The 22321-nt window shown below is 38.4% G+C and overlaps 1 protein-coding gene across 3 annotated transcripts in view; it reads left to right on the plus strand.

Moving 5' to 3' along the window:
• SLCO1C1 (solute carrier organic anion transporter family member 1C1) overlaps positions 1–20652 on the plus strand; it is a 49294-nt gene extending 28642 nt beyond the window's left edge. For 2 of the 3 annotated variants that reach the window (XM_055118629.1, XM_055118632.1), the window contains 7 exons: positions 248–412; positions 2778–2973; positions 8346–8511; positions 9633–9817; positions 12409–12473; positions 17552–17669; positions 19607–20652. In XM_055118629.1, the coding sequence (XP_054974604.1) occupies positions 248–412; positions 2778–2973; positions 8346–8511; positions 9633–9817; positions 12409–12473; positions 17552–17669; positions 19607–19829 (1118 nt within the window). In that variant the 3' untranslated portion in view covers positions 19830–20652. The remainder of the gene's footprint in view (positions 1–247; positions 413–2777; positions 2974–8345; positions 8512–9632; positions 9818–12408; positions 12474–17551; positions 17670–19606) is intronic. The other variant, XM_055118630.1, reaches the window with a different exon arrangement.
• The last annotated feature ends 1669 nt before the right edge of the window (positions 20653–22321 follow it).

The following is a 22321-nucleotide window of genomic DNA, read 5'->3' on the forward strand; positions in this document are numbered from 1 at the left end:
GGCTAAAGAAAATCTACTCCTGAATTACAGGTATCTGACTTCTGTCCCAGAGCTGAGTCTGCACGAGGCAGTGTCAGAGTCTGAAGCTGACCAGACTTCAGACTTGGTGGGTCGGTCCCTGTCCCACCTTCGTGGATAGGCCCTGAGAATAATTCTGGGTGCCGACAAGCCCAGGAGGCCGTCCCAGGCAGCATCTTGTCATACAGGTGCTGCTACCTTTGTGAGAGCATGTTCTTTCCATCTGCAGAGTTTCTTCCATCGCTGAGGAGTCTTTTTGGAAATCCCGTGTACTTCTTGTATTTGTGTGCCAGCACCGTTCAGTTCAACTCTTTGTTCGGCATGGTGACATACAAAGCCAAGTACATTGAGCAGCAGTATGGACAGTCATCCTCCAAGGCCAACTTCGTGATTGGTATGCGCGAGTGCACCAGGGTTCCAGTAGGAATTAGCTCAGCCACTTCCCACTCACACTCAGAGATTTAGAGAAAATTGTTCTAATAGACTAAAGGTAATTCACGGCATTTTCGCTCTGAAGTGGGGACGTGAATGGAATACAAATCTAGTGTAAAATCGATAGTACTGCAAACCATAATGTCCAGAGAGAGAGAGGAGGGGAAGAGAGAGAGAGACAGAGAGAGAAAAGGAAAGTGTCTTCCATAGAGGTAGGCTGGGGGAGGGGGGAGGGGAGAGTGATGCTGGCTGAAGGGACAAAGGGGATATTAGTGGTGGGAAATGTACACTGGTAGAGGGATAGATGATAGATGTTGGAATATTGTATGACAGAAACCAATCATGAAAGTTTTGCAGCTGTATCTCACAGTGATTCCATTGAAAATGTAAATTATTAAAAAAATTTATAGTAAAATATTCAATCTTCTCTGTATAACTTGTAGCTAGAATTATTAACAACTATGAATGAGTGATCAGAAGAATATTACATAGGGGCTAGAGTGATAGTATGGCAGGTAGGACACACATGTTTCATGTGATCAACCTCGGTTCATTCCCCAACACCCCACACCCCACCTGACCAGGAGTGATCCCTGAGCGCATCACCAGGAATAAACTCTGAATACTCTCGGGTTTTGTTCCCCCAAGAGGAGTATAAAATAGACAGAACGTACCTTTTGGGCATGACAGGAGGTACAACTAGCAAGGTTCCAGAAACTAAGAAGTTCTAGAAATTGAACCAGGGCTCCACAAGCAAAGCACCTACTCCAGCCTTTTGTGCCATCTCTCCCAGCCCCTAAGTTTTATTTGAAGATTGTTAACTCTGGATTTGCCCATGGAGCGTTTTCTTAATGCTACTGTTTTGAAGAACAGTAGAATATGTTACCTGAGATAAAACCGTTATGGAGATAATACTCTTACCAACCTCAGGGTAACACGGCCATCTGTGATTAATGAGCAGATACAAGAGGTAAATTCCAGATAGTACAGAAGTTGCTTATTGATGAACGCTAGATTGCAGCCCTGACACCTGTAAATCCCCACTTCATTGCCTGCTATTTTTATGCCAGATATTTTGCTAAAGACTTTTCACAACATTTATTCACACATCAGCAGCTATTTTGGGCTCCATATTGTAAGGGATGGAGTAGGTCTAGAGGAGTTGTACAGCTGTAAAGCTGGAGAGCTGAGATTCAAACCAGCATTTCCACCACTGTGTTAGGTCTCTTCCCAGTGATGTTTGTGAGATGCATTCATTCAATAATTAGGGTGGTATCAAATCTATCAAAAATATTATCTCCAAAGCCCTCTGAAGAAGAGGCAGAGCGATAGCTCATCAGATAGGGCACATACCTTACATGTGCTTGACCTGGGGTTTATTCCCAGCACTCCAAACCCCAAGCCCTACCAGGAGTGATCCCTGAGCGCATAATCAGGAATAAACCCTGAACACTGTCAGGTGTAGACTCCTCCCCACCAAAGAGTATAAAATAGACCAAACATACCCTTTTGGGGGTGACAGGAGGTACAACGGGCAGTGCATGGATCTGAAAGAACATTCCCTATATTCAAATCTGGACACCAGATCTTCTAACCATGACTTTGAAATGTCCTCTGCAGTCAAGTACTGTGCTTGCCTCCTGAAGCCATGGGGAAGAGCACATGTAATGCTTAGCTGAGTAGTTGGTATACTCGAAGGTGAGAGTGATCCAATAATAACACATCGATATATGTGTATACCAAAGTATACAAAACAAAGGAAGTACACCAAACAAAGAGATTAAGGGCAATAAAAACAATTTGGGGGGACCAGAAAATTGAACCCAAGCTATTTTATTCTATAAACCTGTTACTCTCTGATGCACAACTTAAAGGAAATTAATCATCACCTGATTATCATCCGACTAGACGTGTAGTTACATAACTAGATAAGACAGTGATTTATTGACTCATGTAGTGTCTATTGATTTAAAACACTGTGCTAGAAAATGTATTGGGCAGAAGTCTGAGAGAATTGTGCCATCATTAATTTGTAACTGGGACCCAGATTTGTAGTTTAGCAGGAAAGGCACTTGCTTTGCACACTACTGACCCAGATTCTATTCCCAACATCTCATATGGCTCCTGCTCTGGGCAGAGCACTGCTTAGTAGTGAATATATTTAACATGTTGAATATATACCAATTTATCAAGAACTATTATGCAGTTTTGTCTGATTTCTTGGAAAATTTATGTGTGTGTCCTCAAATTTCTTCTAAAAATTCACAAAGATATATTTTTGTCTATTTTTATTCTTATTTGTTTATATAATTTTTGGTATCCTGTAGGGCTAATCAACATACCTGCAGTGGCTCTGGGAATATTCTCAGGGGGAATCATTATGAAAAAGTTCAGAATTGGTGTCTGTGGAGCTGCCAAACTCTACTTGGGATCAGCTGTCTTTGGATACCTCCTGTTCCTGTCCTTGTTTTCACTGGGCTGTGAAAATTCTGATGTGGCAGGACTGACTGTCTCCTATGAAGGGTATGTTCATTCACAGAATGCTTTAAGGAAAGAGATCGACGTGTAGGTCTCATAACTAGGGAAGGGAATGGCTGTTTTATTGTGGAAGGGCAGACAATTCTTTTTGGCATGGAAGTTACTATTAACACAGAAGATATTATTGACACCAAATCTGTCTTCTTTACATTGGAATGGTTTAGGAAAATAAAAAAAAATGTTCACCTTATCTTTTAATTTAGGAAATAACTGGATCGTTACAATAACAGACCTTAAATTTTATTTCTGCCCTTTACGTCTGGTGTGTGTGTGTGTGTGTGTGTGTGTGTGTGTGTGTGTGTGTGTGATTAAATCTATTCTATCGTCAATATTGTTTAGAAAAAAAAGTGATTACCTTTCAATAGTTTGTAATATATTTGATTATCCTTATTCATGGAAGTGATGAATACTTGCCCGGCATAAGATGGATGTTTTAGCCTATGTAGTAAACAACTGTATTTTTTTAAATTTGAACACATAGATAACTAGAATGCTCTCCTATTTCATGCTTCACCATTTCTTTTGTGCTCAGGTCATGTGAAATTTTAGGAGAAGCCAGCTTTCCCATCCCTTGGCTCAGGGCCATGCCCGAGACATATCCTCAGAGTAGGGTCCTGAGTGTCCTCTCAGCTGCCCATGAGAATACAGACTGTGCTCTCTGACCCGCCATGTGATGAGTCACTTCTCAGTTTCCAGACTCTCCTATAGTTTTGCTCAAGGTCAGGTCTTGAACAATTTACTTTGCCCTCTGCTTTGAGAACTCCTTCCCGTTATCCCACCTCTGGACCTGAGATCCCCAGAGGCCTCCATCCTTTCACCGGTCTATGTTTGCCTTCAAGACACAGCGACCTGCAGCCAAATGGCAAACCAAACCCTGACTTCATCTGCCTCAAGCTCTGACTGCAGCATGAAACGGCCTGCTCTGGACACTGGACACAAGTTCTCTCTGCTACTGGCTTCTGAGCTGCTTGCCCTCCGGGGCTCTGCCCGTGCCTCTGCATGCTAATCTCACCTCCCTGTTTCAACTCCTCGTCTCACTTCCCCTCGCCTTCATTAACCCCTCACCGACACGTTTCTGCTGCTAAGTGAACACCAGTTCACTTCCTATAACTAACACTCTAAAATGACCGGGAAAATGAGTGATTGCAAAGTTCATGCTATTAGTGTTTGCTGAGAGTTATTGCACAAATATTGATTATTTTTTTTTCGGCTACATGTGACAGTGCTCAGGGCTCATTCCTGACTCTGTACCCAAGGTCACTCCTGGAAGGTTCAGGGAACTATGTAGTGTGCTGAGCGTCCAACCCAGGTCACCTGAACGCAAAGCAAATGCCCTACCTGCTGTACTACTGCTCCCATTCCACAAATGTTAGTCTTAACTGAATGGGGGTGTTTCTTGGTGACAATTAATCAAAATATAGATTAGTTATGTTTATTAGAAATAGGTGCTGCCAATGAGGGCCTGGAGAAAGTTGAAGATCTGTGTTATCTTCAATATTTCTAGGAGCCTTAGAGAAGACAGACAGTGGTGAAGTACTTTGTACTTTGAAGCTTACAAAATAACTTCCCTAATCTCAGTTGTATCCCTAGAGAACCATTATGAGGTAAGTTTTTGTTTAAAAAAAAATTCCATATCAGAAGGGAACTAAGTTTAGGTAGGTCAATTTGCTTCTACAGAGTAGAATATTCTTTGATTATCATTATGCTGCCTTTACATCAAAATCAATCTCAAAAACAATAACCTTTAAACTTCACACTAAAAATCAACTTACAGAGTAAAAATTAAATATTTAAACACTGTCAATCCGTTGCTCATGATTTGCTTGAGCAAGCACCAGTAACGTCTCCATTTCGAAACTTGTTTGTTACTGTTTTTGGCATGTTGAATACGCCACGGTAGCTTGCCAGACTCTGCCGTGTGGGCGAGATACTCTTGGTAGCTTGCCGGCCTCTCCAAGAGGGGCAGAGGAATCAACCAAATAAAACAATATATTCTTTGCATGAACTCTAGTTCTTAAAAGGAGTCACCTTTCAAAACATAAATACTATGGCAAGTTGAGCCAAGTACAGGGGCTAGGGCACTTGCCTTGCACAGAGCTGACTTGGGTTCAATTCCTGGCACCCCACATGCCTCCCTCAGGTCACCAGGAGTGAACCCTGAGCTCTACAGAGCCAGAAGTATGCCCTAATCACTGCTGGGTGTGCAAAAAATAACAAAAATGATGATAAACAAAACATAATGATATTGTTAGAATGTTATCACTTTTTGAGACATCCTAAAATTTTTTTAATTGCTTTCTACATATTTTTACATTCTCAACAAGGGTAAGGATTTGACTTTGAAGCATAGTTTTGATATCAAAAGCAGCCAAAAGAAATAATAGCACCACTGGGAAAATTTTCGCTTCCCAGCAGGACTATTTTGAAAAAAATATATTTTTGGGGGAAAACAATCTCATTTGAGTATAAAAATTTGGACTGTTTGATAAAACTCATCATTAAAATTTTAAATAACTCCACTGTCAACCCAATCCTTTGTAAAATATGTATGCAATTAATTTCTACCTCAAGGCTTCCCTAAGATGATAACCTTGACTTACTTTTAGTAACATAAAATAATTGGTCTTGTAAAACACAACACACTCTTTGGGGATTTTTCAGAGTCACTTTATTCCAAAGATTGTTTTGACTGTGGACAGTCAACAGCAACAGTAGAAATAGGCTTGAGAAAGGGTCCTGGAGAAATCTTGTGTGTACAATGTTGAAAATAAGTCTGATCCCAGACAAGAATTTACAAACAAGAAAACGGGGCTAGTCCTGTTTGGGGTTTGTCATTAATAAATAGTATGCAGTTGATCAAACTGTATACTATTGATCATATCTGCTGGGCATAAGCCAGAAAGGTTTAGCTAGACCACTTCGGAGTTTTCCTGCTCCAAGTTCGCATCATCCAAAGTGGCCTGGCACATGCTCATCCTTTCAGTTCTATGGTGTTAGTTCACAATGTCCCTTAGGAAAGACAACAGAATGAACTATTAGATATGATTTCTCATGAAGCCAAGTTAGGAACAGTCTCCCTCTGTCTGGTGATATATCAGCCATCTTTTGCTTTTAATGTAGGTGTCTAAATTCTTATCAGTTCTTCTACTAGGTGGAATATTACACTAATTAAAAATTAAGATGGCAATCATTGTCAGAAATAACTCTTAGAAGCAGGAACCAAAATGAGCAATTCTTTTTCCAAATAAGAATTCCATTGTTCTTTGATGGTTTGATTTGTCAGGAATCTTATTTCTCGGCTAATTGTTTTTGGTGATCAAGACAAGAATATAATAAAAAAATGGTTATTGTCCTTACTGAGTGTATATGACAGAATGCTTTTAAGATACTGCAAATAGCTCTATAAAAGAATGGGGGAATGAAAATAAAACAAATGCATTCAAAATGGAAGAAAAAAATCGATTTGAATTGTCAATGGGTGGCAAATATAGAGAAGTTAGAAGAGATGTGCCATCCCTCATATCCTCGCTCAGAAGGATATGGGACGAGCCAAGTTCAAGAATAAAAATTGAACCTACTTAAGAAAAGACGAATCTTGAACTTCACTGCAACTGGGATAGGACAGAAGGGTGCCATGCTGAGTGAAGTGAGTCAAAGGGAGGACTGATGCTAATCATCTCTCTCATAAGTGGAGCATAAAGAAACGTAGTAAGGAAACAAACAAGAGCCAATGCTAACACCCCCTGAGGGTCCGCATATAGAACTGGTTTTGCTAAGGATGTGGGGGTGGGTTTGGGCCAGGGAGAGGAATGAACAGGAAACTAGAGACAGTGGTAGGAGATAATCTGGTGGCAGGTAGGATTCAAGGACATTGCATTCTTAAAACATGAATATTAGCACTACTATAAATCATAACACCTACATAAAAGAAAATTTTTTTTTCTTTTATTGGTGTAGGCAATCAATTCAGACAAAGGGAAGAAACGGAAGTTAGGGGGGAAATTATAGCAGAGAGGAAGAAGGAAGATAAGAGAAAATGGGAGCAAACAAGAGAAGAAAGAGAGAAGTCAATCAAAACTATGAAAGTAATGGTTGAAATTAAAGGTTAGTTCCTTGGCAGCAGAGAGATAGTTCAAAGGGTTGGGACACCCTTTGACATGACATGACAGGCATGTCTGAGGCTGCGACCACGCCCCTGTACCCCTCTGCACCAGGGTACCCCTGGTGGCACCACAGTAATGGGCCTGGGAAACTTGCAGCATCAGGCCCCAGCACCAAGACTTCTGGCATGGCTAAAGGTTCAAGTACTGCTGGCATGGTCCTAGGGTCTCTTGACCACTACTTAGGAACACCCACAACCAAAAGTCATTGCCTAAAGGTGAATATTATTTTATTTATATAATGTAAAAATCTGCCCTCCTCTCCAAGCTAGCAGTTACCTAGTTTCAAGTGTGTGTGTGTGTGTGTGTGTGTATCTGTGTGTGTGAGAAAGAAAGGGTGAGGGAGAGAGGAAGAACAAATGGCTAAGTAATGGAAATAGCTTTAAAATGAATAAGGGTGCTATAAGATATGGAAGAGGGGCTGGATCGATAGCACAGCGGGTAGGGCATTTGCCTTGCACGCGGCTGACCCGGGTTCGATTCCCAGCATCCCATATGGTCCCCTGAGCACTGCCAGGGGTGATTCCTGAGTGCAGAGTCAGGAGTAACCCCTGTGCATCACCAGGTGTGACCCAAAAAGCAAAAAAAAAAAAAAGATATGGAAGAACTATATACAGGGTGGAAGTATAAAAGAGAGAAGAGTTGCCTAAACTGAGGTTATAGGAAAATCTATGTAAACAGTAGGATCTGCACAAGTAGGATATGCAACTCTATAAATGTTGATATGGCTTTGAAAAAGGTACACAGCTTGGCTAGGCTTCCCTTTCACCAGGCCTGAGCCATGTCCCTTCCATTAATTGTACCAATGTTCAGACAACTGTACCAGTAATTTATATACACATTCACATTCCTAGTAATGCTTTTAATGATGTTAGAAGAGAAAATTTTGTTAGTATTTTTTATTCCCTTTTACACAGAAAAAGATAATCCTAGACGTGGTAGAAGTCACCAAAAGTCCTAATCAAGTACAGAACATTAAGCGAAATTGTAACTCTCTTAACTATATCTTTCAGGAAAAAAATAATTTTTAATAGTGCTCTCACACTTAATGATCACAATTTCTGATGACAATTGTGTTCCCAAGAGGTAAATTTTGTTGGCAGCGCCATTCACAGCACTCAAGAGCACTGAGTTTTTGAAGACCGTAGGGTGCTACCTGCTAAGAGGTAATATTTTATACTGTTAATTTCTTTTCAGAACCAAACCTGTCTCTTATCATGAACGAGCTCTCTTTTCAGATTGTAACTCAAGATGCAAATGCTCAGACACAAAGTGGGACCCCATGTGTGGTGAGAATGGGATCACGTATGCATCGGCTTGTTTTGCTGGTTGTCAAATCTCTACCAGGAGCAGGAAAACTACTGTAAGCAGTTTTCTCAAAAGGATGCACTCGGGGGCCTGCTATAGGGCACATACATGTACAGATGGGTTGGTGGCAGGTGAGGTCAGGGACCAACCCAGGAGAATACTTAGAGGTGTCCTGATTCTTACTCTCACCTTGTTTCCCTGTGTAGAAACAAGAAATATTGTCATCACTGGTGGAACCTGAGCTGCTGAAAACATCAGGGTGAAAATTCTGACTATATAGCATGCAGGAGGAGTTTTACAATCATTTAGTCTGGAGCTATCACAATCAATATTAGTTCCCAATGAGAAAGTCTCAATTGTAAGGTCATCCATGCCTCCTGGCTCCAAGACTAATATCCCCAGTTTTCCATCTTTTGGTCTAGACTAATTTTTACAGGGGATCTTGGAGGCTGTCGTTAATCAAATGTTTAAGCAAAGACATACCTAGTTATCTGCTGTAAGAGCTTCTCTGAAGAGAACCCATGTCGTGAAGACAGGGTAAACGTGCCACTTTTGAGAGTTGGCAAGTACACAGTGAGAATCTGTGTATATGCCTAAGAAGAGGGAAAGAGGAAACAGAACTGAGTGGGGAGATTAAGACCAAAACCCAGGAGTTTAGCTGAGTAAACCACAGTTAGGATTAGGGGCTTGGGGAAAGTATAATGAGAAGTAATTGTGGACCTAGTTATACACTGCCATTTGTAAAGACTCATTCTGGTTACTGTGTGAAAAAACAGATGATAGCCTGATAAGGATAGAAGATGTTGAGTATCAATAGAAGGATGTTGAGTATAAAGTGTGTGTTTGGTGGGGTGCGGGGGGTGAGAGGTGGATAATTCATGGTTTAGACCAGAAGAGATAGAGGAGTCAATAACGGTTGAATTTGTTGGTCTTTGCTGGGAGATTGCTCTGTGGGATCAGTGGTTTAAAAGATCGACTATGTGTTCTTTGGATAATTAAATGTATCTATAAAGATTTTGCTTTGCTCCATGAGATCTAACAGAAAAAGAAAAGGCTATGCTTCCCATAATTTATATAATGCTTATATATGTGTATATATAATGCATGTATATAAAGTCTTCTAAAGTACTTATTTCATTTCATTTAAATAATTGGATGTTCCCCCTTGTTTTACAGATATTTTATAATTGCACCTGCGTAGGAGCTACAACCCCTCAATCAGGAAATTCCTCAGGCATGGCAGGAAGATGTCATAAAGATAATGGATGTCCCCAAATGTTCCTATACTTCATTGTGATTTCAGTCATCACCTCCTATACCTTATCCTTAGGTGGCATACCTGGGTACATACTGCTTCTGAGGTGAGCAATGATTGCCTTCCCTCACCTCCACACACACAATTTTGACATAATGCAGAGGATAATCCTCTAGAGCACTGATTTCCGTTCACTGGTTCTGAACTAGGGAATCACTATGATTCCTGAAAGCTCATTTAGGCCACTTGTCCTACACCATTGCACCATTTTAAACCACTTTGGCTTTTTTAGACAAACATGTATTTGAATATACATTTTCCTAATTAAAAATGCTTTCAAACATTTGCTCGAGAGCAGTGGCTTTTAATCTTTTGGAAAACCCAGTGGTCTAGAGAGGAATGTACATGCTTACATCACTGTAGCCACTCAATAAACATAATATGCTATTTCTAATTCTGTGGATAATAACTAGTGTAGACAAAATATGTTTCATAGTAAACATAGGCCCACTGAATTTAAAATGATGCAATTTTATATTTTGGATTTGGAATCACACCCAGAGTGCTTGGGGGGTTCACTACCAGAGGTAACCAAGAAAATGCGCAGTGCTGGGGATCAAACACTGGGCTCCCACATACAATGTCCCTCGATCATTGATACAATTTCAGATACTTTAAAGACATATAATACTAATTTTAAGCTATTATTTTTTGTATGTTCTTTTCCTGACTTAACTTAATTTGAGAGTCTGAATAGTACGTATTGGATACTTATGATGATTATGATGATGATGATGATGAAGAAGAATAGTAGGTACTGGATACTGGATGATGTGAGGACCCTAAAGCATGAAAAGCAAGTCAATGGCTTCACCTTTTCATAAATCTCTGAAAATGTTTTAAATGAATGCAACCCTTTCCATAATATAAATAGACATCTTCATTTTTATAGCAAATAAAAACTAAACATTAATTGCCAGTACATTTTAAATATTTCATTTGAAAAATAATGATTTTTAAAATAGGTCCTTTTTTAAATGTAATCAATGGAATCCAAAGAAGAGTGATTAGATGAACAACATTATTCCTAAATTGTAAAGTAAAAACGGCCCATATTTTTTTTTGTTTTGGGGTCCATAGCCAAGCAGTGTTCAGGGCTTACTCCAGAATCTGGGCTCAAGTCTCACTCCTGGTGGGCTTAGGGGGACCATATGGAATGCAGGAGATGAACCCAAGTGCCATCCTCACTTTACTCTCGCCCTGGCCCGTGTATCATTTTCTTTCTTTGTCTTCCTTTACTTATACCTTTAACGACTTTCCTATAGGTTTTTTCCTTCTATTATAATTTATGCTTTAATGATATTGAATCTCTAGTCAAAGGTTTATTAAACTAGGATTCTGACAAATAAATTTTTCTTCCTGAGTTCACTTTGTTAGTATTACTCTTATACAATTAAACAGGATTACTTACAATGTAACTTTTGATGAAATGATTAAGGATAAAGGTAAGCTTTGGCTGGAAATCATCTTTTATCCTACATTTTTATAACAGAAAGTGACAAGGTAAGATAAATAGATCATAGGGTCTAATGCTGTTAAATCTTTTATTGACAAAGGACTTAAGGACATGAGAAATGTGTGGTTATAGTTTAAGTGTGCATTGGAGAAGGCAGTAAGAGTTCTAGGACCAGGATTGTTATTCATGGAAGCTATTTCTTCATCAGATACTATATTGAGTAGCCATTGGAGTCAATTGAGCAGCGAGAATGAGTTTTTCTCCCCATAGTTTGTCAAATGAACCAAGCTGTATCTCACTGTCAGAAGATGATCCTGAGGGAACAAAGTGGATTTTACAACTGTTATAAAGCAGAAACTGAATGATTTATACAAAGGACTTGGTGCCATGGTTAACGCTCAGTAATTTTTTATTATATGTTAGCATTATTATCATTTTAAAAATAGCATGATTATTATTGCAGGCAATTTATGAATTAAAAGCTATGTGTCACATTAAGAGTGTTATTAATGGGGCTGGAGCAATAGCACAGCAGGTAGGGCGTTTGCCTTGCACATGGCCAACCCGGGTTCGAATCCCAGCATCCCATATGGTCCCCTGAGCACCGCCAGGAGTAATTCATGAGTGCAAAGCCAGGAGTAACCCCTGTGCATCGCCGGGTGTGACCCAAAAAGAAAAAAAAAAGAGTGTTATTAACATGTACATTTTCTCTCACTTGGCTGTAGTTAGTAAACTCAGGTCCTTATTTTTGAGGAAAGGCCAAGTGCTACAGTGATCTGGTGATTTTTGACCAGATCTCTTCTGATTGATAGGATTCTGTGTCTTTCCACAAAAAGGAGTTGTTGGTTATTAATCTCTTGTCATTGAGTCAGATTTCTGCATTTACTTCTAGAAACTTGGAAAGTTCTCCCTTAAATCTTATTTATTTAATCAATTAAACTTACAATTTTTGAGTTACTGATACCATTTGAATATGTTTTAGAGGGGTAATTTGGATTAACTATAAGCTTGTTAGCATGCAATGCAGAGTGGTATTTACATAACTTGGCTTCCTTCATGAAGATACTGATAAATTCTCATTGGATACTACTTGAATTCTAACATCACTTCACATGTGTCATGCATTACAATTTGTTTTAATGGACTATGCTTTTTGGTAATTGTGCTCCTCTTGATTTCAGGTGCATTAAGCCACAGCTTAAGTCTTTTGCCCTTGGTATCTACACCTTAGCAATAAGAGTTCTTGGTAAGTATAATCTGTGGCTTAATTATGATAGCCAACACAAGTGTATTTTGAATACACTTTAAATAACTGTTAATTAATTTAATTTATTTAAATTTTAAAATAAATTTTAAATACACTTTAAATAAATTTTCTAAATGTTTTATAGAATTATTAGGCATAACTAAATTATGCAGATGATTTTTTATTTTAGACCTTCCTCCATTTCCTCTTTCCCTCAATCCTTTCCTTAATCTCTCCATTGCTTTGTTCCAGAGATGCTAATTAAGAGCCAATTCTATACCCAGAGCATAAAAAAAGTGATTTTTATAAGCATAATGATATTTCCATTGCTGTTATATGAGAGTCCTCTGAGGAAAAAAGAAGCAAATAATGAATTACTAAAAAGGCTGAAGCCTAAATACAATTTTTTCAGCTATTAAAACGGAACTCTGTGGAGCTTCTCTCAGTGCTAGGAAATGCCAATGTGCATTAGTTAAAACACCTCAGTAAAAGACTGAATGAGTTAGACAAGGTTTATGTCCTTAAAAGCTTATACTCTAAAAAAGAAAGGAAACTATCATAAATATTTCTTGATAATTTGACCCAATAAAAAGAACTGCAGGGAGAAAAAACAAACTGAGAGCCTTAAAACTATCTAAATATTAATTTGTTTTACATAGATATAAAATAGCACAGCAGTAGGGCGTTCGCCTTTCATGCGGCCGACCCGTGTTCAATTCCTCTGCTCTGGCAAGCTACTGAGAGTATCGTGCCTGCACGGTAGAGCCTGGCAAGCTACCCGGGGCGTACTGGATGTGCCCAAAACAGTAACAAATAAGTCTCACAATTGAGAGACGTTACTGGTGCCCACTCAAGCAAATCGATGAGCAACGGGATGACAGTGACAGTGACAGTGACAGATATAAAATAAAATGAGTATATCTGAATATACAAAATGCTGATAAAATTGAGCAATCCAAATGGAAGTTTATGCCATTACAATGAATAGAAGTTGTATGAGAAAATGTCAAGTTATTGAATATGAAATATGAACATGACTGGCACTAGATTTTATGTCTAGATCAATTTGGGGATATGAGTACTAACCTACAGTATGAAAAAAGATTTCAAGTATAAGGCATAATATGTAAAATTTATTCCTTAAAAATAAAAATATACTTAAGAATAGCAAAAGTATAAGCAAAATCAGAAGACAAGAATAAAATGACCAATATCCAAACAGAAAAATGGGTAAAGATCTGAATAGAAATTTCATGGTAAAGAACATATAAATGCCTTTGGAAATCTAAAAAGACAGTCAAGCTCTGTCATATCACATATACAGGGATGAGGTCAGGACTCATGATGGCAGGAGGCACCCCTCTCTCCCTTTCAGTCTAGTGAGCTAATAAGGCCCACGTACATCAATGGGTAGGCCAGACAGAAAATCAACAAGGAAATAATGACCTTAAAGAACATAATAGACCAGATGGACATATTAACAGGGTTTGAACCAGGGTTGGCCTTATTGTGTCAAGTACCTTCCCATCATACTGCCTCTCTGGCCCCAGAAATGATAACTTCTATGTTTTCATTGTACAAGATTACTAAACTTTCACCACCACCAAAGATCCCAAGACCTTTCACCACTGACCTTACGTAACTAAGTTTGCTCTTCCTTTGTCCTCTTCCACTGTGGTTAGTAATTGCTTTTGTGCTAAAAATATGTGTTTATCTTCAATAATGTAAAATTCAATATTTTCCATCCTATTGCTTTTCATTGCTTTATATACCACAGACAAGTGAGAGCAAACAGCTCGTGTCCTTCTACTCTTCTTTTACTTAGTATAGTACTTTGCAGTTCCTATCCCAGTCACAGCAAACGGCAAGATTTTATTTTTTCTTAGAGCTGTGTAATATTCCTTTGTGTCTATAGACAACTTCTCTTTCTGTCTGTTATTATATATAAGTGATATATAAATGTTATTATATCCATTTGTCTTTATTGGACATTTAATTTGCTCTCATTTCATGGAACTTCTATGAACATAGGTTTGCATGTATCTTTAGAATTAATGTTTTTGTGCTCTTAAGTTAGATGCTAAGAAGGGAACTTTCTGGGTCCTATAACAGCACTATTCTGATATTTACTTGAAAAGTTTTTCATAGAGGCTGAATCAGACAACATGTCCACCAAAGAAAATGAGGGTTTTATTTTCAATACATGCCTACCCACACTATTTATTCCTTTTCTCTTTGTTATATACCATCTCACAGATATGAGAAGATATCTCATTGTGATAATTTGCACTTCCATGGTAATAAACAATGATGAACCCTTTACATATGCCTGTTCATCATCTATATTCTCTCTTAGGGGAAGTATCTATTTTTCTGCTTTCCCCAATTTTTGATGGTATTACTGGTTTTATTGTTGTTGAACTTTGTGAGAGATTTATATTTTGTATTTTAGCTCTTTGTCAGATAAATAATGTGAAAATGATTTCCCCATTTAATTGGGTGTCTTTATAATTTTAGTCCAAGTTTGTTTTGCCATGTATAAGCATTTTAGCTTTATGTAATCCCATTTGTTTATTTGTTTTTTTATTTTGTCAGTGGAGTCAAATCATTGAAGATACCTCTGAAGTTTGTATCCTGAAGAGTTCTGCTTATATTTTATTCAATTTGTTTTATTTATTCTGGCCTAATACTGCGGTTATTATTTCACTTTGAGTTAATTTTTATTATGATGAGAGATGAGGATGCAATTTTTCCACCACCCTTTGTTGAACAGGTTTTCTGTTCCACTTTTTGCTCCACTTCATACACCCAACAACTCTGTCATAGAACAACTGTCCATACATCCGACTTATCTCTGAATTCCAAATATACATTCTTCTCAAGAACACAGGTACATTCTCAAATACAGATCACACATTGGGATATAAAATAAATCTTAGTAAAGATATGAAGACTAAAATCACATTCATTGTTTTCTTTTATCACAATTATTTGATGCTAGAAATAAAATACATAAAGAGGGACTGAAGATATAGTACATGGGTTAAGGCCTTGCATTTTTCTGATTTCCTTTCCATCCTTAGCAGTGCATGGTCCTTCAAGCACTGCCTAGAGCAACCCCTGGGCATTGCTAGGTGTGACCCAGCCCCTTGAAAAAAAAAACACAAAAAGAATACTTCAAAATTTTCAAATAGAGAGATTTTTGGTTGAGAGGTTTACATCAAAATTGCAAGAAAATTATCAATATGTAAATATGTGTGTATACATATATACATACATATAGTCCTTAAATATATATGAAGAAACTAGAAAAAGAATAACAATAAGCAAATGTTATCAGAAGTAAAGTATGTAAAAAAGTTAGATTAAAAACTCATAAATTAAAATTTTTTAAATATAATATAAAACAATAAAATCAAGATTTTTGTCCTTGAAAACATAAATAAAATTAGCTAAACTTACTATGAAAAAGAGAACTCTAATAAAGCAGTGGTATTAAAACACATACTGCAGAAATGCAATAATCATAAGAAACTACCATGAATATCTTATACACCAACAAATTAGGCAAGTTAGAGGAAATATGCAAATGCTTAGATTATACAACTTCCTGATACTAGTTTAATCACCAAAAATTACTTAGAATAGCAAAAGAATGTACACAGTTCATTGTACATTAGTTTGGGACTGGTTTGCTGACTGAACTATGGTAGCACTGTAGCACTGTCGTCCCGTTCGGCTGCGTGCAAGGCAGATGCCCTACCCGCTGTGCTAACTCACATAATATAATACCATACAGCTATAAAGATAAATGAGAGAAAATCTCCCATGAATTGTTACCAAGTATATTAGTCAGAGCTGGCGATGATAACTGAGTGTAACAGGTAGGTATTCAAGATACTAAGGTGTCATAACATACCTTAAACTTCATTGATCTTGTAGAGAAACATGCATTGGAGAAACGGGTGTGTATGACTCAAAGTGTCAGACAGTGGTGAAGGGATACTGGGGTGGTGAGTGCGACGTATCGATAGTGTATGCCTGAAATATCATTATGAATTTTCAATATGCCAAATATTCAATATGCCAAAAATAGTAACAACAAGTCTCACAATGGAGACGTTACTGATGCCTGCTCGATCAAATCGACGAACAACGGGATGAGTGCAACAGTGAAACTTATAAATCATGATATTCAACAACCAAAAAATAGGAGGCAGCAAAAAAAAATATGCTTTTGCAATAAAATCCTGAAAAATGGAACCAGGAAAGTAGCTCAAGTGTTATAATACACATGGGAACTCATGGCCCAGGAAAGGCAAGTTATGGAAAATGAACCAGAAAAAGAATAGAAAACAAGGTAATTTTTATCTTATGTTATGTTAGGCCAGTGCCCTCTCTTGTGAGAGAAGAGCTCTTGTATTTGAATCATTCTTCATATATTTTTTTTTCTTTTTGGGTCACACCTGGCAATGCACAGGGGTTACTTCTGGCTCTGCACTCAGGAATTTCTCCTGGCAGTGCTCGGGGGACCATATAGGATGCTGGGAATCAAACCCAGATCAGCAGCATGCAAGGCAAACGCCCTACTTGCTGTCCTATCACTCCAGCCCCCTTCATTTCATTTTTTTATAAGACAGAGGCATCTTTATACACAGAGAGTTCCCTTATAAAAGTAAATTACCCAGGCCAGAGTGATAGTAAAGCAGGTAAGGCATTTGCCTTGCATGTAGCCAGCATCCCATATGGTCCCCCGAGCACCGCCAGGAGTAATTCCTGAGTGCAGAGCCAGGACTTAACCCCTGAGCATCACCTGGTGTGACCCAAAAAGAAAGGAAGAAAAAAAAGTAAATTACCCTTATGAAAAAGAAACTTGGATTCTGTTTTCAGCTCATTGTCCATGTCTTCCATTTCTCAAAAGGTGTCTTATGTCTGGTGTCCATTTGGGGTGGAGTTGGCATATTCTGATCCAGTTATGTCCCAAATGTTCCCTTGGGGAGAGGAAGAAAATGATTCTAGATTGTCACTTATTCTGAAAAGTTGTGTTTAACCATCACAATTATTTGTTTATCTCACAGCAGGAATTCCAGCTCCAGTATACTTTGGAGTTTTGATTGACACTTCGTGCCTCAAGTGGGGATTTAAACCATGTGGAGGTCGAGGATCCTGCAGGTTGTATGACTCCAACGCTTTCAGGTACAGTCACAGGTTCCAGTCTCCCATGTTTGTACAATATATTGACACTAATTATTCCACGAGCAGTTTTATTGCTTATTTTTTAAAAAAAAGGACAGTCTAATGATGAAATGTGTTCCATTTTATAGACTTATGCTATTCTTCAATTATTTGGCTACGTCTTTCATTTTTTTCTCATATCTAATATTGACTCCACTTTTAATGAGTAAACATCTTAAAATATGCTATAACATTCCAGAACAGAGTATAATTTTAAAAGTTCATGCACACAAGTGAGCAATTCCTTGAAACTCCGAAGCATTTAAATTTAGGTCACATTTCGGGTTTAATTCTTTCCTTTTTCAAACCGAGCCAGACTGTCCCATTTACGTCAGATATAATCCCCCTGGGCAAGAGTCGGATTTGGCTCTGAATCTGTCCGGCTTTTATTGCCAAACTGATGTTCAATTATTCCAGTACTTGAAATGCATAAAAGCAAAAGGTTTTCTCTGTGTGAGAGAGTGTGTGCACAGGGCTGAGGGGACCTGGCTTTTAACTATGGTATCATTCAGTTCAATTCATCAAACATTTAGTCCTCTTATTGCTTAAAGCAATGCTTCAATAGCTTAAAAGCGAAAAGGTTTCTTGTTTATTTTTTTTTAGTCTGACAATTTGAGCATTTTTTTTAGAAAAATAAACTGATGCTGACCCATAGAAGTTGGATATGAATTGAACCCACCATCCCAAATGAGTTTGCTTAAATGGGCTTTGAAGTGATGTAAGAATTGTATTTGGGTCTCTAAAAGGGTCTGGATCTGTGAATAGAATTTGCGTTACACTACTCACATTTGCTAAGGCTGTATTCATTTTACTGTAAAAAAAAAAACAATTTCACTCAATCAGAGGCTAAGAGTCTGTGAGTCTTTCAAGCCATCATCCCATACCTTCCTGTTTTACGGTAGATTATAGATCCAAAGGCTTTTCATGGTAGAAAATGACTCACACTGGTTCATTCTTCAATCATTATGCTCCAGTGAAACCCTGATGCCAACTTTAGGGTGTTTTAAAATTTTTTCCAGAGGGAATTTATACATTTAATGAGAAGGCAATCACATAGTTCAAACATGAACACTTCCGAGAATCAAAGGGGGAGCTATCAAAAATGACATTGGGACAACTCTGGCCAAATCTGGGACTGTTCTGGCAAGCAAGGATGGACCCCTGGCACAAAGACATAATTTATAGATGAGAGGGAGGTGATGATATTATTACTAATAACTCATAATTGATAGCATTATTCAAAATGCTTTACATTAGCCTTTAACAGTTTGTCAAATGTTCACAGAAATGTCTTTTATAACAACTAAATTGGCAGTCCCCCCCATTCAACAGACACTACAGAAAGTCAAAGGCGACGTCTACTGTCTACATTATTTGTCCTGTCTCACAGTACAACTCGTGCTATTGTTGCCAAGGGAAGACAGACCAGCCCCTCCCCAACTCCTTGTGGGACTGTTCCAATCCCACATCACATCAGGCAGAGCCTAAAGTCTCATGTTTTAAGCATCACAATAGCAACAGAGGTTTGTTCCTATGTGGCTACCCACTGTGGCGGGGCCCTGAAGTGACCAGGGCACCCTTCTGCTTAGAGAAATATTCTTGGTCTTCATCAGACTCAGTGGTATCACCACCAGGCTCCCAGTCAGCCGAGAACACTTCCCCATGTCTGTCTGGGGAAGATGGGAAGGTCCGAATCAGGCTCTGCATCTCACCCACAGAGCAGCCAACAGGAAGGTCACTTCCAGTGACCTGTGAGTGGACATTCTTTAAAAAAATCATCCTCCTGGTGGTTTTATTCACAATGATTCATTTTATGGAAGTACTATGTGAATTATTCCTTTCGTATTTTAAAATCAGGCACTTGCAATAATTATGACTGAGGTTCTTTCTTCTTCTAGACACATATATCTGGGACTAACTATGATTCTGGGCACAGTGTCCATTTTCCTAAGTACTGCAGTCCTTCTCACTTTAAAGAAAAATTATGTTTCAAAACACAGAAGCTTTAGAACCAAGAGAGAAAGAACAATGGTTTCTACAAGAGTCAAGAAGGGAAACTGTGCTACAAGTGATCATTCTCTACAACCCAGCTACTGGCCGGGCAAGGAAACACAACTTTAGGAAAATGATTTGAAGCAACTTCTCAGTTTCTGGAAATTCCACCAAGGACTTTAATCAAAAGGGTATTAAAAGCATAATTCTTCCTCCTTTTAGAAGTTTACTACATTTTAAATGCCAAGTGTTAGATAATATACCTGATAACAAATATAATTAAACACATTACAAATGATAGAGTAATAAATTTAATTTTAAGCCTCCTAATTTAGATACAAATTCCATACTTTTTTCTCATTCTAAAATTTTGCTTTGTGCACATTAGCTATAATTCTGTAGTTTAATTGCAAATATAATTTCCAAACCGAGATGTTTATCTTAGTAACAGTATTAAAACCCACCTTAGCCTCTTTCAAATGTTGCCTGTATGATAATATTAGGATTAAGCCAAAACATGTAGGGGAAGATTTCATTTTAACCTCTTGCTTTACTTTTAATGTAACAATACATATAAAAATATGTATTGCCAAATATCTGAGGGCATTCACATTTTTGGTTGTTATCTCTTCTATATGCTGTATGTGAGATGTCTTAAGTGACCATGTTCGTAAATGAAATTGTTACAAGTTTTATTGTCTTTGTGTGAATTTAAAGAATTAATAAATATTGTATATATAGCAGTGGCCACATTTTAATGTATGTAAGGAACTCATGCATGAGATGTTATCCTCAAACATTTGAAAGTTGAACTGCTGAAAGAGACTAATTAAATTAGATTTTTAACCTCAGAAGGCAGAGCTGGGACTAAACCCAGGTCTAAATATGTCTTTCCATCACACCAGCCTGACCCAATAATGTGGTACTAAATAAACTACTTGTATTACCTGTATGTTTCTGTTTTTTATATTTTCTTTAGATCAGTCTCAGTCTTATCCCATAATTGCCATCATCTGTGTTTATCAACAGCATGAATTTCATCAACAATAATTATAAACCATGAGAGTTTATTTAATTTTTTTCTTCAGCCATTAATGATTGATGGTTTGAATTACTTATCTTCTAAAAGAAAAACTCAAAATATGCTATTTAAGCGTAAGATGATCAAAGGCAAACTGCTAGAATTCTCAAAATGATGAAAACTGGAATTTGCGCTATGGTTTTTAGCAGTCTTGAGAACAAATAGAACATGGGTTGGAGAGATACAGCACAGGAGGGGAGGCACTGACCTTGCATGTGGCTGACCCTGGCTTGTATCCTCAGTACCACATATGGTCCCCAGAGCACTGCCGGGGGTCACCCCTGAACATTGCTAGGTGTGGCCCAACCCCTTACCTCAAAAAATAATAGAAAAGACAGAAAACCCACAAAGGGAGAAATCTTTTGGAGGAGCTGCTTGGAGTATAAGTCCAACAAGAAGGCCCTGCTAAAACTGGAGCAGCCTTACTCATACCCCAGAGAGAGTGCTATAGGGTAATATGGGGTTTGTCCTTTCAGCCTTGCCTCGGGGAACTTAGTTTACCTTAAAGCATAATATTAACTGTCTTCCTGTGTCCATACAGAAGGGACATTGCTTTAAGGTTGAGAACATGGTCATAGACAAATGCTGTCATGATCCCAAAGTAACGATGAGACTAGGACCCTGCTGGAGTTAGGAAGACTAACCTGGCCTGAGGACTGTGGTCTGGAATATATAGTGAATGTCCTTAGGAAAAACCAAACTTTAAGTCTGATATATCCCTTACTGTGCTCATACAGAATGACATTGCTAGAAATATTACAAGTAAATTTACTATAACTATTTAAGTGGATTACTAGCTGAGGAAGGAAGAAAGCGACACACCCTTGTTTGGATCCCACCCTTGAGCAGATCTCCTACTAATCTGGAGTAATCTCCTTAGATGAGATTTTGTTACTCTCCTGGAGAAATGGTCTTACCCTTCTTTGTTGATTTGTTAATGTTCAACCCACCTTTGTGTCACCACCCTATGTAATTGCTACATGAACTAAGACTGTAAGCAGGAGATGGGCAGAGGCAAGACAGAAGGGCAGAGGTAAGGCAGAAGCAAGGAGAAGAGACAGAAGCAGAGAGAGAAGACACAGAAGCAGAGACAGAGAGAGGTCGGAAGAGACCAGAGGAGAGACTACAGACACTGAGACAGAGATAGAGAGACAGACAGAAGAGAGCACAGCAGCACACACAGAAGCAGAGCACAAGGAGGAACCATCCCGATCAGGTCCACACACAGCGGCTCGAGAGCACCGAATGTGAGTGGCAAGCAGCAAGCAGTGAGTGAGAGAGCCCGTGAACAACACACCACAACACATCATCACATCATCACACCCTTCCCCGTGCGCGAGTCCTTGTAATTTTTTACAGAGTGCCAATAGTCAAACAAAATGGCTGTGATCTTCCCTTTCTCCTTATAAGCCAATCCCAGGAATACAAGTAGAAACAAGGGATGGGAAATTTGAGATGGGGAACAGGCATCTCCTGGCATTGACTTTGTCCTTGCATTTGCATTAGCAATGCAAGTTTCTCTCCAACTTCACTAGGGTGC

This window comes from Sorex araneus, chromosome 10 (genome assembly GCF_027595985.1).
Source record: "Sorex araneus isolate mSorAra2 chromosome 10, mSorAra2.pri, whole genome shotgun sequence".
Classification (NCBI taxonomy): Eukaryota; Metazoa; Chordata; class Mammalia; order Eulipotyphla; family Soricidae; genus Sorex; species Sorex araneus.